Raw genomic sequence first — 16,261 nt, forward strand, 5'->3', positions numbered from 1 at the left:
ACAAAGAACCTCACAACGTAGGTCATGATCATTAAGAAATAGAGGAAGGAGATAATCAAACCAGGGATTAACACAAGCACCCAAAAGCACCCACACCCATGGACCCATAGACAGCTGAAAAGAAGGACGTCGGAAGAACGGAGATAAGCCGCACCTGGTGCCCTGGAGGACACAACCGACTCCGGGGGACAAAGGAAGACGCCGGGAAAACGCCCAGGCAGCCATCAAGGGTCCCATCACGAGAGATTGGGACAATGCAGGGAGGAGGAGCCCGGGGCACTACAAGGGGGTATAAAAGGGGCACCTCCACAACACCACCCCCGCTCCCGTTTTTAGTTCTGTCAGCCACCCTTCCAATAAACCAGAAATCCTTAATACCCATTAAGTGAGTCTGTGTCTTATTGCGAAGCGAGACTGACCCTGACATGGGCCATGTATTGGATTAATTCAACATTCTTGTGTTCACTGAGGTCCTTTTCAGGTTACCTGACGCTAACCACTAGCCCTTTGAAGCCCTGGGCCAACCCACAGGAAGAGTTGAACTGAGCAGAAAAGTTACGGATTAGCCTTGTAAAACTGAAGGTTCTATGGCTCTCCAAATCAATTTGGATGCAGACTCTCACCAACATCAATGGATAATAACTGCCCTAGTTCCTGGCCACTAGACTATGTCATGTGAGCCCAACCAACAGTAGGTTAAGCAAACCATGGTTTAATATACACTATTGAACTCAGCCCCTGCACGCATTTGGGGTTTATTTTCTACTTATCTTCCCTGTTCATTTCCCCCTTTCAATATATATATAGCTGCCAACTTGGAGGGCAGGTAGGGAGAGAAGTATTGTCTTTGAAGTTGAGATGCATTGGTCACAAAATTTGAGCCACAAAACATTAGCCGTTAAGGAGTACCAAGAACGTTCATTGTTTGGCTGTCAAAGGCTAATCTGGCCTTTGTCTCTGCATAGATCAGCCTTCCTTAAAATGTAACCTTTCACACGTGCTGGACTACAATTCCTGGCTACTGTGGGAGTCGTAGTTCACCACTTCTGAAGGGCAGCAGATGGGAAAGCCCATCAGGAAATAGGAACTTCAACTCCAAAATCTTATGACACTGGTCCGGCACAAAAAGGATGATGGTCATCATCCGGGCCCTTTGCGCTGGGTCATTCTGCCCTCTGATCACGGCATTGTCCTAGATGAGACTACAGGAAGGAAAACAAAAGAACCATCTGCCCTGGTTTCTAAGAGAAAGACGAAAAAGCTCTTCAAAGCTTTTGCTTGGTTCAATGTTTGTTTTCTCCTGGGGGAATCTTTCAGCAACTGTTCTGCAATTCAGTAATGGAAAGTTAATTGTATAATATTAAACAAAAACAAACAAAAAGACACATTATTGGCTTTTCAGAGCAACTACTATTATTATACAGATGAGGAGAGATCAATGTTAGCCTCCCCCCTCTTTGCTTAGATCATTTTTCTCTCCTTCACAAAATTAAGTCACACATGAAAAAGGAAACTGAAGATGGCCAACTGTTACTTTTGGAAAAGAAGCTTAACATTTCCAGGTGATGCCACTGTAAGAGCTAGCAATTCTCCAACAGGTTTATATTCAAGTACTTTCAAAGCTGGTGATCTTATTGTTATATGCTGTGGAGCAGTGTTCCTCAACCTTGGCAACTCTAAGCTGTGTGGACTTCAACTCCCAGAATTCCCCAGCCAGCCATACAGGCTGGGGAATTCTGGGAGTTGAAGTCCACACATCGTAAAGTTGCCGTGGTTGAGAAACACTGCTGTGGAGTAAAGATTGGCACCAGGGCATATAGAGACACCAATGCACACATGAAACACACATGTAAAAAACCAGTGATCCTGCAACACGATGTTGTACATGGGGATGCTTCCATTCAGGAGCAACACCATTTCTCCAGCAACCCAGTTCACGACGTCCATCTCTTTCGGAGGACGGCCTCTGACACAGGTTCATTGTACCCATGATTTTAACATGTCACATTTTTCTTTCACATTCAGCATTTTGTGATTCTTCCAAGACTACTGAGACTTATAGCTATCTACGTGGGGCAGCTGAGGAAACCTTGCCATTCTGCCTACATAAGGAACAACATGCACATTCCAACCACGAGGAGCAGAGCCGATAAAGGATCAGCTTTCTTTCTATTTTAACACAACGGAATACAACATTCCACCACAGCACCCAAATCTTAAGGGGATTCACAATGGCCACAAATGCATTCATTCAATGTTCAGAGAGGTTCAGAGGAAAAAATAAGTGACAACATAAAAATAAACTTTGGCCACCCAGATGAACAGCTTGAGAAAATGCTGTTTTAAAAAATCAAAAAATTCAGGGTGTTTTGGCCAAAAGACAGCGCCTAAAAACAACGAATATATAGCTTCTCCACACCCCCTACTAAAAGTTTTCATTAAACTACAGGCAGTCCTCGTTTAGCAACCACAATTGAGACCAGCAACTCCATCACTAAGTGAAGCGGTGACTAAGTGAGGAATCAGTGACCAGGATTGTGCTTTCCGGCTCGAAACTGACAAGACTAATCAGTTTCGCACCTTCAACACTGGGATAATTAACAAGGGAATTAATGTTTGTATTTACATTTATTGGAGAGGAAGGGATTACAAGAGAGTAAGGGGGGAAATGGATCAGGCACACGAGAGACTGCCTACTGAAAATGCTTGGGTTTTTTTCCCCCCACCACAGAGCGGAGAGCCTGGAGAGGAAGGAACCATAAGAGAGTAAGTAGGCATACAATGAGGAACACAGCAGGCTGTTTGAGTAGCACACTCACGACTGCCAGCACATTGTTTTTGATGTGTAATCCCCATAGTGTGCCTGCTTATTCTCTTGTAATCCTTTCTTCTCCAATCTCTTCATTCTGCAAGGGAAAAGAAAAAAGAAAAACAACAGGTCAGGCATAGGACGTGACTGGCTGTAATGGCAATCACGTGACTGAGGGACAACACTATGGTAACTTCGAACAGTCCCTGAACAAGGCAACCGGTAAGCAAGGACTACCTGTACAAAAGTCATCAGAAGAAAAAAGTCCTGTAAAAATTTAAGAAAAAGGATGGCAGGTATCTATAATGAGAGCAGCTTTAAAAAGCACAATAAAAATCAACAGACATAAAATACTCAGTGTACAAGATGTGAAGAATTGTTCTTTGACAATGCACTGTATTTAAGTTCATGAACCTTCCCCTCTAATGCTCCTGGGTATGTTAACAGTGATCCAGAGTGTTATTTCTCAATGAATTATGTATAATCAAAAGCAGAATTTTCTGGTATCAGCACTCTCAAATTGAGGCAGGAAAGTTCAACTTTACTGACACCGAAAGATAGTTGGAAATCATTTCACCAATACATTTGAAAAGACATGAAAGAACAATGCCACTTATTAAAGAACAGACTGAGGCTATTTTTTTTAATTGGCATACAGTAACGAAACAGCACATTTTAAGACTCTGATTGGATTTGGGGGAGGAAGAGGATGCTGTACTAGCAGGACACAGATTGAGCTCTGCTCTGATCTATTATTTTAATTAGGAGTCTCTTCAATTTACATTGCCTCATTATTAAAACAAATGGATTTATGGCCTGTGCTCTCCTTGACCTGATAAGAAAGCAACATGAAGAAACATGGAGATGGGAAATAAAAATAAATCTAAAAAACAAGACAGGACAATTGGGGGACAGACTATCAAGGGAAGAGTCTGACAGCAAAATTATGTTAAAATTGTACTTATTGCTGATGGGTTCTTTCCCCCAGCCCTCCACATCTCTAAGTCTCAGCGACAGGATCATGTTTCACAGAAACATCTCGGTGCAAGGAAGTTGGGCTGTGTGATCACAGCTAGAGAATTTAAGAAACAGAGAGCTAGATCCAGGTCCTAAAGTCTTTAAACTGGGGTTCCTTCAGCTTGCTTTTCGGAGGACTCCCTTATGATGTGAATCCTTTTCTCCAAATCAAGCATAGGCTCTTCTTCACTCAGTTTACCTTCTTTCTGTCTCTGGGCCAGGATCATGGCCCGCAGCAGCAGTGGGTAGAGGACATACCGGACCTTTTCCTCTTCCACAGGAGGGGTAAATTTCTTAAAGGCCTCCTCCTCATGCTTGGGTACCATGCGCCAGTCGTGGTACATTACTTTGTCTATTTCCTTCACTTCACTTTCGGTCTTGCCTAGGGAGAAATTGAGAAGACGAAGAGAGGTCCCAATAAGTGTTGGCAAGTCTTGCCAGCGCTGAACACAGGGCAGGGTCAAAATAAAGATTTAAAAGCATACACTGAATGCAGATGTTATAATAATGCTTCATATAATAAAGGTGATAATGGAGGATATGATACAGCTAGGCCACACGAAGCTATACATTAATAGGTCAGGAGCATGCAGTATCCCTCTGTCTTATGAGTGCTCTTAAGTCTTTGCTAAAGCCTTCACCCTGAAATCTTCACCCATAAAAGCAAATCTTCCCTTACCTCTAAATGTCAAATATCCCCAGGCCTTTCCATGTTCCATTTTCTGTAACAAAGCACATCAAATGATTACAGTCCATTCAAGACGAAGGGAGGAGGGAGTGTCTTAATTTGAGAGAAAGCTAAAAGTCAATGCGTAGCTTTATCTACCACAGCTAATGCTGCATTCTCCAAGCTTGTTCAGGAAGCAGCAAGGAGAGTCAGAGATGAGAGTGCTTTACAGCTGACAAAATCTTTAGCAGCATTACAGGAGCATGATCAATAGACAGAATTCAACCTGTCGAGGTCAATCCTAGGAACATCTTCCCATCCCGGAAAACAGTGTGACTTTCGAATAAAAAAATCAGGAGGAGCTTGGGAGCACCTTCTGCGACTAACAACTTTTATGAACAGGCACAAACTTTTGTGCGTAACGGAGATGATTGGTAGAACCAGGGAAAACCTCTGCAAACGAATCAGTGAAACCTGAGCATGTTGAGCAGCTGCAGAATCCTGAGTACATCAGAAGATGGAAAATCAGGAAGGGGGATGAAAAAGGGCACAGCACACTGACCCTGAATGGACAGAGAACAGAGGAGTAAATCCAGAAGAAGGTTCAATAACATGGGAGGGCAACACTTCCCAATTTTTGAACAAGTATTGATGAATAAAATTTGACTCTTACTCAGCACCATCTGTCCAACCATCTGGAGCCATTGCGGTGTGGTGGCGAAGATGGGGGACTGGCACTGAAGGCAGCCAGGTTCTACTCCCCTCAGTTACAGAAGCTCCCTGGGAGACTTTGGATCAGTCACTCACTCTTGGCCCAACTACTTCAAAGGATTGTTGGGGGGGGCGGTTTAATAGAAGAGGATACTGGGTCCATTACCTTGAACTACTGTAAGAAAAACAGGATGCATATCTAACAAACAAATAAATCTGGTCTTATTCTGTACTTATAACACTTCAAGGTCATGCTCCGCACTGCTGATAAAGTATTCCATTCTGCAGCAAAAAGGGGAGCTCGGAAGTCATAGTTGAACAAATTCTAGGAAGACAATTACAGGTGTTCCTCACTTAATGACTGCACATTCAGAGATAGTTCGAACTTACAACGTTGCTGAACAAGTAAATAAATAACTTTACTGTAGTCATTAACCAGCACAAGGAAATTGGTATTCAGATATCCAAAACTAAACTGACAATATCAATGCTGAACAAATGATACTTACGAAAAGTCCTCATACTTAAGTCAACCAGTCCCCCCACAGCCATGTGTTAGCAAGCTGGGTGCTCAGTGCCTGGCTCGCAATTACACTGTGTCCTGTGGTCACATGAATGCCATTTGCAACTTGCTTTGCCGGCTTCCTACAAGGAAAGTCAATGGGGAAGCCAGCAGAAGGTCGCAAATCGCGACCACTTGACATCTTCACTTAACGACCTGCAGTGATTCGCTTAACAACACCAACCAGAAGTGCCAGAATTTCCATCGTTAAGCAGCATGAGCACGTGATGTCAAGCTTTACAACCACAATGCTTAGTGATAGGAATTCCAGTCCCAGTTTCCATTGTTAAGTGAGGACTACCTGTATACTGGGAGGCTTGAATTTGCTCCTTTATCGAGCCAATGAAAAATACTCACCTCAGCTGTATAATCCACCTTTACTTTAGTAATGACCCAATAGCAAGGCTCATCGTATTCCCATATCCAGGATTTGCGGGTGACCATCCTCCCAATTCCGAAGAGGCGCAACCGGGACAGCAGCATAAAGAGTCGGTTCTCATTCCTCACATCCTCCCAGGCCAGCACAGGGAGGTGCTTGCCTGTGAAGGAGCGGCTCATTGTCTCGTAATCCACGGCATAACGCTGGGAGTCGCGAGGTCGGTTTTTCAGAGCCCAATATTCACGGATTTTCTTGGCCTTGGCTGCAATTGGGCGATATACCTTATAACGAACCATCACTGCCTCTGGAACAGTAACACAGGATTGTTAGCAGTTCAAATGCTAAGAATAGACTTAGATTTAAATCTACAACCTGCCACAAAGGGGACTGGGAGACTGTCATCCAGTCAAGCCTACGTTACAAAGAAGTTAGGAAGATAAAAGAGGATGCAGAAGATTATTGTGTGTTCCCCTCAGGAAAGGTAAAAAACCACACACACACACACAAAACCTGTAGCTGATTTCATAAAGTAAACTTAACCTAATGTATCAATGCTCCCGTTTTGGGGGTTTCTACAACGCACTGAACTAAAACTAACCAAGTTTTGCATATTCTCGTAATGCAATCAAGGGGTTATAAGAATCGGATGAAACGCATGATGCAGTCCGTCAGTCATTTTATTCCGGTCATTGACCAGCAAAACAGAGCAAAACAAAAGAGTCACAAATGATTAAACAAGCTATAAATCATATAACCTGGAAGCTTAATTAAACCACTGAGGAAACCCTGACTGACCCGGGATCGGTCGCGCTCTCTCCCCCAGCCTACCTCGCGGGGTTGTTGGGGAGACCAAAGAAGCCCTCCACGGACGCCGCCCGGAGTTCCCACAGCAGCGCAGCGCAATACATACCTCGCTCCCTGTCGCAGCCTTCCCGCTGCCCTCTCTTGCTCCTGGTTCCCCGGCGACTCAACGGTACCACTGCAAGCAAGGGCGGTCCCCCTCCGGAATCGTCCGTCGAGCAACACTTCCGCCCCTCCTCAGGCTTTCCTTGAGCCCCGAACCTTCGCAGACGCTCGAGCAGGGACGGTGCAACCTCAGATACTGCTCGGCAAGGAACGCTTCCGCCCCGCTTTTCGCCGTCTCAAGTTCAGCCGAGGCTAGTCCGTCCCCATAAATCATCCGGCCGGCCACACAGACTCGCTCTGTTCTTTCCGGGCTTAGGTAGACGCTCACGAAAGGGCGGGCCGTCGCTATAAACGATCCGGCAGGCAACACTTCCGCTCCTTTCCTAAAGAGATTTTCATTTTTTCGAAAAGTTGATCGCGATTACTCCTCCGAGCTGCTTTGCTTCTCTTCGCTTTCCTTCTCCTTGTCTTGGGCTGTCGTCTTTCCTCATCGGCCAAATAACCATTTTGGCGCGCTTTTATTCCCCACCCCAAGTAGTAAAGGGTTGCTAGAAGAGACTTTCCTCAATAGGGATCAGGATGGACGGATGGATTCGTACATATATACCGTATTTGCTAATGCATTCTCTTATTTCATTTCCAGGCTTGGAATTGCTGTAGCTGATGTGCCTGAGGGACAGTCTGGACATGCAGCTTCCTTACTGCTTTTTATTTCCCTGTGAGAGATGCCCCACAACTTTTTCTATCACTGCCCCTCTCAAGCGACCCAGAAATAAAACACTTTATCAGCTCTTGCTGCATCGCTAGGAATCCCTACTGATGGGGGAAAGCTTTGCTCAACTGGAGCACATAATAAAAACGTCCAGGTGAAGGCAGTTCAGTGGCAGAGATTCTATAACGAAGTTGGCTGCTATTACAGTATTCTTACCCACAGGATCAGTATTGTGAGAGTGGGCTCTTTATTTATTACAATGACTTGGTTTGAAAGAAAGGGAGTCAAGTGAGCTTGGCTTTTTGGTCAAGGTGAGTTTAACTTGTAGCTAATGTTTAATTAGGTTACTTGAGTGTTTGTCTTGGCAATGACAGTTTAATTCTGGTTGTAGATTCTTACCTTTAATTCATATGGGAGCTTTCTTACAAGTTTCCTGAAAGGCAAAATGATGCCCAGTTTTTGATATTTTTACAAACATAGCTGGAATTCTGTGAGTGCTCCTGTTTTCCTTAACCAACACTTTCGTTGGTAATATAGACTAGTGAAAGGGTAAACTTAAACCATGGAGGGAGAAAAGAAGACTGTTGCTCTTGATGGAAACTGCCAACTTGTTAAAAGAGCGATCACGTGGGAAATCTCTGATTCTGAAGAAGACAGTGATGTTAAACCAGAATCCTCAACTGCTTTTGCAAATTATTTGAGTGTTGGAGCTCAGGGCTGTTCGGACAAGCAAAAATTAGAGCCGTGCATGACGCTGCTCGAAGCAAAAGCGGTACCTTTGCTTACACCGTTGACACAAATAGTATCTTGTAATTCAAGTTCAGAGAGAAAGAAGAAAAAGCAATCCCTGGAAAAAAACAAGATGGCTCAGACAAAAAGAGAAGAAAAAAAGGAGAGCATAGACAAAAAAGAAGAGAAAATCAAGATGAAAAAGCAGATTGCAGTTGAGAAAGGGAAACAAAAGGAAGCAGCAGCTGCCTTGAAATTTCTTCGACCTGATCAGTGCATGAAGCAAATGATTGTCTCTGTGGATTCAGGTAGTGTGTTTGCATTACATGATTATTCCCTTTTGGGGGGGGCGGTTTGACTCCTGGCAACTGCCTGGACAAGTCCCTGCAGTTTTCTTGGCAAGATTTCAGAAGAAAACCCAGCTGGCTTCATACCTAAGGCAGGACTAGAACTTAACAGTCTCCTTGTTCCTAGCCCTTAACCACTACACCAAAATGGCACTCTAATAATGATGATGATGATGATAATTCCTTGCACTTTTCTTTGCAAGATTTTTGGAAGTAGTTCGCCATTGTCTCTTTCCTAGGGCAAAGAGCACACGACTGGATCCAAGTCACCCTGCTGGCTTTGTGCCTAAGCCGGGACTAGAACTCACGGACTCCAGCTTCTAGCCTGATGCCTTAAACACTACACCAACCTGACTCTGCATCCCCATGTTTTACTCAGAGGGATTTGTGGAATGTTTCTTTTCCTCCCACTCCCTGTCCCCACAATACCCTTTAAGGTGGCATTTAGATTCTACTTCAAGTGACATAAAATGACTGACAGTAAGCAAACCAAAACCATTATTTTAAAGCAATAGCTAAAAATAAGCCAAAATTGGAAGACCATGCAAGTGGAGTGGTTAGAATAGAGGAAAACAAAGTCGCCTGCTTGTTGCATTTGATTAGAAGAGCAGCAACATCACAAAGTCTGAAAAAAGGGCTATTCCAAGCCCATGTTTCATATTAGGACAAGTTGTAGCTGTTGTTTTCAATTTCAGCAGAATAATTATTTTGGAATTAGAGGGAAGGGGTTTGGCACAGTACTGCACTATATAGTTGAGGTGTCGTCAAAAGATTGTTATCCTTCCTCTTCAGGTCTTCTAGAGCACCTCAGTTCTGATATCTTACTGGAAGTTTTGGGCTCTTTGGAGTGTAAATACTATATTGAGCACCAGATAATTCCACATAGCATAACCTGGAAGAGAAAGACCTTCAGCAGTATGCCTGGTTCAGTAAGTATCTGAATCGAAATTCCGCTGATAGCCAAAGAAGCAAGACTGGGTGTGTGTGATGGTTAAACTGCTTCCTTACTCTGCTCATCTGCTTTTCATAGTCCTTGAAGGTTTTTATTCATTTAGGGTTGCCTGTGCATCATATCGAGGAGAGTTAGCCCCGATCCTGCTAAAACACATGATTGTCAATGCTTTTTGAAGGGAGATTCAGCAGCATACCTGGATTAGAATGCATTTCTCCATTTGAGGTTGGGGACAGCCATGCATGAACTGCTGCTCTGCTCCTTTTATATGGATTACTGCTCGGATCCATTAACCTATTTTAAGCTATGTGGACTTCAACTCCCAGAATTCCTCAGCCAGCCTTGCTTCTCAACTCCTTCTGGGAGTTGAAGTCCACACAGCTTAAAGTGGCCAAGGCTGAAAACACTGCTTTAGACTGTTGCACTAAAAACTGGGATGTGAGCTGGTCTGTGACCATGAATTTAAAAAAAAAGAAAAAAAAAGATTTGAAATCCATGAGGGTAGACAAAAATGCAAGCATGAAGTTGGTGAAAGGGGAAGACTAAGCTAAGAGCACCTTGCTTGAGAATCTTATTTTATTTTTATTTTTATCCTGCCTTTATTATTTTTATAAATAACTCAAGGCAGTTGAACACACCTAATACTCCTTCCTCCTCTTTTCCCCACAACAACAACCCTGTGAGGTGGGTTGGGCTGAGAGAGACTGACTGGCCCAAGGTCACCCAGCCAGCTTTCAGGCCTGAGGCAGGACTAGAACTCAGAGTCCCCTGGTTTCTAGCCTGGTGCCTTAACACTAGACCAAACTGGCTTTTCTGCTCCTGCAAACCACTGTTGAGAGGGGATGCTGAGTTTAATAAGTTTTTAGTCTGAGCTAGCAAAGCTGCCCTTTCTTTTCTCTCTCCTGGCAAAAGGTTAACTTTATTTCCGCAGGATGGTTGTCAAGAAACAACTGTGGTGGAAAGCGAAGTCCTGCTAGTGATGCAGCCTTCACATTTTCTCAGACGACTTTTCTCGTCAATGCAGGTGCTGTACAATAGCTTGATTTGTATTTGCTGTGGTGAACGTGAATCCAAATAGTACCCTCTTTAGCCCTTATTAAGTAAATTTCGTGTATATTAGCAAGTTGAAAAAGAAAAAAAAAATCTGCCTTACTTCTGCCCCAAGAGTTTAAGAGCCTTTTCTGAGCCTGGAATAGGAAAAAATGAATTATGCTCTGAATCCAGATGTGTTAGTCAAGCAGTTCATTTTGCAGTTCTTTGCATGTTTAACAGAGGAAGGTTAAAAACATTTATGCCCATCTTCATGTTCAGTGTGTTTCATTTCTACACTGGATGTTCTGAGTTTTTGATCAAAGCATGGGGGCACTCTAAGACAGTATGTGAAACACAAATAGAACATCCAGTAAAATACTGCAGTTTCTCCTCTCCCCTTAGCAGGAATGCTGCCAGCCAGCCAGGCCCTTCTTGAGGATGATTTTAAACTCTTAAGTTGCTCCAGGAGTGTTTCATCCTTCCGAATCAGTTTTCCACTATCCCTGCAGCTCCACATGCCATGGCTATGGAGTATGCTCAATTCTCATTTAGTTCGGGTTCCCACTCCTCTTAAAGTTATTTAATTATTTTTATGGTGCTTTTGCAAACGTTGGCTTTCCTCCCAGTTGCTTAATAGGCCTCTTTTGTTCCGTTTTCACTGGCCTCCGTTTTCTGAGTTTGCTTATCCTTGGCTTCTTGTGCCTTATGTGACAAGAAGGATGAGGGGAGGAGAAGATGTTTCAGAGTTTTATCTTATTTCCAGACACCTAGGGAGATGAAGCTTTAGTGTGGAAGAACTATTAATTGAGAGGATGCACTAGAAAGCTAGATTGGCAGCAGGCAGAATCCAAGAAGAGAGTACTGGAATCATTAAGCAAAAAGGTGAGCAGGGAAGAAAGGTGAGCGAAGGTATATGATTAAAAAAGGGGTATGGTAGAAAAGAACATTTTATTTCTCACACAGAAAAATCCTACACGGCATATACTCAGCCAGAAGAGTAAAGGGTTCCTCCCTCCGTGCCAACCAGGTTACTGTTCAAATTTGTAAGCAAGATATAATAGCTACTGGTATTCTACAGCTCCAGTACCCAAGTGGTCACTTATTCATGAATATACTTAACAAAATATTCCAGGCTGATTTTAAGAGTTGTTTTAAAAATTAAGCATGTTCAAAATCAGCCACCTGGAAGTAGAACACAAGTGCATTCAACTGATTGAAAGGATCTTTGAAGAAAGATAGCCGAGTGGTAAGCATTAAGACCGACTCAAAGGAAGACGTTCCAAAGTACAAATACCTATTACAATACTAACGCTAAGAAGGGGGGGGAACCATTTTTGAAAAGAGTATCACAATAATCCAGCCTCAAAAAGCACACCATGGAATGTTTCTGCCATTGATAACCATTGGTAAAATGACTGCAAGGCAGTTACCTGGGGGTTTAATGTTGCCTCCTCCACCCATCTAAATTAGGAAAACGAATGAAAACACATTTGAGGGCCGAGCTCCTTCGCCTCTTCTTCAGTGGAATCCAAAAATGGTTTTTAAATTTGTAAAAGTGGTAGGTGAATCTGTTTTGTTCCTGTAATCTTTGGTGTGTCTTTTTTGTTGTTGTTCTGATTTTAGGATGCAAGTCCTGATGGCCAGCAGAGTGTACCAGATTTTACCCATCTGCTTCCCTTTCACAATTTTGAAGATCCTTCCACAGTATCTTACAGCATGGCTGTCATTGGACTAGACACCTACCAATGGTACGTGGGATTGGAAGGGTTGTGCGAGTTTTGGGTCCCAATTTGTGGGTCCCAAGGAGCAAAGGGTCTTATAGAGTATGCTTGACATCTTTGACCCATCCAGTTTGTTTCATGGCAGTCTTGAATTGCTTTTTTAATGATAAAGCAGATTACCAGCAGATAGACTGAAAATAGATGGTATAAACGTGCTATGCCCAGCTTAACAGGGAAAACTTGGTGCAGAAGGTGTAACACGCAAACACAGCCTTGCTTAAGCTTGTTCATTAGGACAGCTTGCAGCATGGATATAGAAAGTCTAACTCTAGGGTTAGGATTCTGGGATGTCAGCCATATAGCTGGCTTTCTGGTCAAAAGGTTTATCTCAGCCATAAGCCTTTGTCGTAAAAGAGTAAGCCGGTATTAAATACAGAACAATTTCAGATGCTTAAAGGAAGACTCTCAAGTTGATCACATCTCCTGGTTTTCTGTTACCTTCTTCTGGATGTTAATTTAGCTTTCCAGTCCTGTTTACAATCCTGGGATTTCCTGGCTGCGTCCCTTCTAAGTATTAACCAGCTCTAACCCAGCTTAGCTTTCTCAAGCTCATTTAAGAGTTTAGGAAGAAGCATATATAAATGCTTCTAACAACGAAAGGCAATAAAACAAGTTCATTCCTTACTGTTAACTGCCCCAAATGCCTCAGTGACTTCAATTAACATACACTTTCCCTGCATGCAACTTTTCAAACCACAGTAGCTTGAAAAAAATAATTTTGTGCCTTCAAGTCAATGTTGGCTCCTGGCGATTGAACAAGTCCCTGCAGTTTTCTTGGCAAGATTTTTGGAAGTGGTTTGTTGCTGCCTTCTTCCCGGGGTGGAGAAAGAGAGACTGGGCCAAAATCACCTGGCTGACTTCTTGCCTATGACAGGACTAGAACTAGTCTTCTGGTTTCTAGCCGGATACCTTTTAACGATTATTCCAAAACATTAATTATCCAATTATGGTTCTTCTTCTCTGAACTGCCTAGGTATAACCAGCATCATCAACTTCCACAGGAAGCACCGATCACTGGACAGGAGAACTGGATGGAGGATGCAACACTGCAGCTCGGTCCAGAACAATCCATGACACAGCATCAGATTGAGGAGGTAAATGTAGAAACTAGTTTATCAACAGCAAGAAGGGGCTGTGTTCTCTCATGGGCATCCAGGTTATCAGTAGTGGAAGCAGGAGAGGGCTCTTGTGTTCTTGTCTTACTTGCAGACATCCCATGGGCATCTGGTTGGCCATAGTGGGAAACAGAATAATTAGAGAGGTCTTTTTCATCTAATCCATTAGAGCTTTTCTTTGGGGCAGCAAAAAGAAGTAACAAGTAAAAATCAGGATTAGTTCTTGGAAGATAGCTCCATCCTCAATTCTAAGTTATATAGGCTCTCCGAAGTAGTAGCCCTTTGACTGCGACATGCCAGGAACTAAGTCTGGCTATTGTCTTCACACTCCATTTTAGAAGAGTCAAAAACAGCTGCTTCCCATTGTTTGCCACAGAACGCTCAAAACAAATCAGCTATTTTTTTCCTTCCTTCTAATCCCTTGCCTGTTGTAATGTCAAGGGTGAAACACTGTGGCAAAAACACTAAAATAGGAATTAACCAGTTCATTCATCATTGCTGAAGCTCAGCCCAGATGGACAGGAAAAGGGCATAAATTAACGGCAGTCTTTTATGCGTCAGCGTTTTGAACCCTGGAACCTTGGAAACAATGCAGAAAGGCCAAATGTTCCGACATTTCTCTTGTTCTCCTTGTTTACTCTCTCCACCTCTTTCTCCTGCAGGCTCTGGTGGTGTTGCAGCTCCGGGGTAACATAAATGTACTATTCCTGGAAACGTGGCAGGAATTGGCCCAGCATGTCTCTGCAATGACCAGAGCCATAGCACAGCGTCCCTATAAGTGAGTGTCAGCTGCCATGTTGCCTCGGCAAAGCTTCGGAGCCCTCAACCTTCTCCTGCACTGAGAAGTGGGAACCCAAAGGCTATCCCACAATCCTTTCTTAAAAGAAATCTAATCTGTAAACAAGGCTTTTGCATGACAGTCTTTGCAGGACCGAACAGATTACACTGGGATTGCTTCTTAAAAAGTTTAGTGTCATGCTGATACAGCTGGATTTGCAGACACTGTTTAGAACAAGTCAGAAAGTATGCTTTTGCTTGTTTTGTCCCACCTTGCTTGCATAGTTGACGTTGAATGGTCCACTGATAATTCCTAGTTCACATTGGGGGTGTGTGAAATGTTCCAGCATGGAACATTGAGCCCCAAATGGACCCAGCCCAATCTTGGAATGGGCCATTCTAGCCACCGTTGAAGCAGTCTGACTCAGACAACTCAGAACAGGTTGCTGTGAGGTCAGGCACCTCTAGTTCCTACATCTTTTAAGCCAAAATGGTAGCCTGGGTATAACCCGCACATAATGGTTTCTTCTACAGGAAGCTTCAGGAAAAGCAGCCTTTCTCCTTCTGTGCCAAAGGCAAATGGGCTAGTGGTGTGCACATTGGCAAGGGCGGGAAAGGGCTCCGAGAGACCTGGTTGAAACAGATCCAGCAGTTCAACCGAGTCAGCCCAGCCATGGCAGCAGCCATCGCCCAAGCCTATCCTTCGCCGAGTCTGCTGCTGCAGGTCAGTCTGTTCCACTGGTTGCTCTGTCTCAGCTGCAGAGAAGGAAAGAGGGATCAAGGAAAGCGGTTTCCAAGAATAGGGGATCTGTTGTCTCAGAGAGTCGGATTAAGTGGGTGCAAGTAAGAAAGGGAGACTTCAGCAAAGGGGAAACAAATACTAGTGCGACGTTTACTCAGATGCTGCACACGCTGCAGTGTAGAGTTATTATAAAGACGGCTGGACAAGCCAGTCCAAGGAGGCTCCATCCCATTCCCTCCAACGGTGCCAGGTTCTGATTATTCCTACAGCATTCTCCCGTGGTGAGAAAGCATTTCTGAGTTTTTTCCCTCTAAATTTTTTTTGTTCCAGTGCAATACACCCAGGTTGTTTTTGCTACTGCCTTCGTTAGCCATGGGCATTCTGTTTTGTTTACATAAGGACCCTCGTTAAGAAAACAGATCTGTTTGTGGATCAGATCTTTAATGATAAAAGCCATAACCAAACTGATTAGCTCCAGTGGACTCTGCCTAACGCAGTCTTTAAACAGAAGGTGGGCAGCCTTGTTAGCAATGCTCTGGTTCTGTTTCCTTGTAGCAAACAAGGGCTTGCTAGCTCACCACTTTTGCTATCAAGACCTCTTTACTAGATAATAGGTTTAAAAAAAAAAAGCTAGGGAGAAAGGGGGGGGAATTGAAATAACCTCACATAGGCAGAGACCAGATTACCAGATCTGCATGGCAGTTTGGTATCCTTGCTTTTTTCAGGCCTACCGAGAATGCAAAACAGATGCAGACAGACTTCTCCTCCTAAGCAACATCCAGATCAGGACCGAGGACAATAAAATGGAGAGACGGATTGGCCCAGACCTGTCTCGTCGGGTCTACCTTTTCATGGTATCTACAAATCCTGAGCTTGTCCTAGATTTAAGTGCTTGATGTGCCTTGTTGTACTGTTCTGACCACCAGGTCTTAGCTCCTTGTTTGTCCTTCACTGCCAAAGCTTTAGGATGTATTGCAGAAATTGAGTCAGGCAAGATCACTAAATGTCTTTGTGCACAAATTC

At 43.6% G+C, this 16,261-nt stretch overlaps 2 protein-coding genes across 3 annotated transcripts; one reads left to right on the forward strand and one right to left on the reverse strand.

Moving 5' to 3' along the window:
- Positions 1-2,609: 2,609 nt before the first annotated feature.
- On the reverse strand, positions 2,610-7,144 carry MRPS34 (mitochondrial ribosomal protein S34). Its single transcript, XM_063314791.1, has 4 exons — positions 7,056-7,144; positions 6,124-6,449; positions 4,506-4,548; positions 2,610-4,208 (listed from the first exon to the last, which is right to left on the reverse strand). Exons 2-4 carry the CDS (start codon positions 6,439-6,441, stop codon positions 3,928-3,930), a joined length of 642 nt encoding a protein of 213 aa, XP_063170861.1. The 5' UTR covers positions 6,442-6,449; positions 7,056-7,144; the 3' UTR covers positions 2,610-3,927.
- A 237-nt stretch (positions 7,145-7,381) lies between these two features.
- On the forward strand, positions 7,382-16,261 carry EME2 (essential meiotic structure-specific endonuclease subunit 2). Of its 2 annotated transcripts, XM_063314783.1 has the most exons (9): positions 7,382-7,958; positions 8,278-8,800; positions 9,632-9,768; positions 10,723-10,815; positions 12,447-12,571; positions 13,578-13,698; positions 14,382-14,497; positions 15,031-15,220; positions 15,964-16,261. In XM_063314783.1, the coding sequence occupies exons 2-9, from the start codon at positions 8,326-8,328 to the stop codon at positions 16,132-16,134; spliced, it is 1,428 nt and encodes a 475-aa protein (XP_063170853.1). In that variant the 5' UTR covers positions 7,382-7,958; positions 8,278-8,325; the 3' UTR covers positions 16,135-16,261. The 2 variants fall into 2 exon arrangements, with proteins under 2 accessions (XP_063170853.1, XP_063170854.1); XM_063314784.1 differs by lacking the exon at positions 7,382-7,958 and having other exon boundaries at positions 8,101-8,800.

Source organism: Candoia aspera, chromosome 14 (genome assembly GCF_035149785.1).
Source record: "Candoia aspera isolate rCanAsp1 chromosome 14, rCanAsp1.hap2, whole genome shotgun sequence".
NCBI lineage: Eukaryota > Metazoa > Chordata > Lepidosauria > Squamata > Boidae > Candoia > Candoia aspera.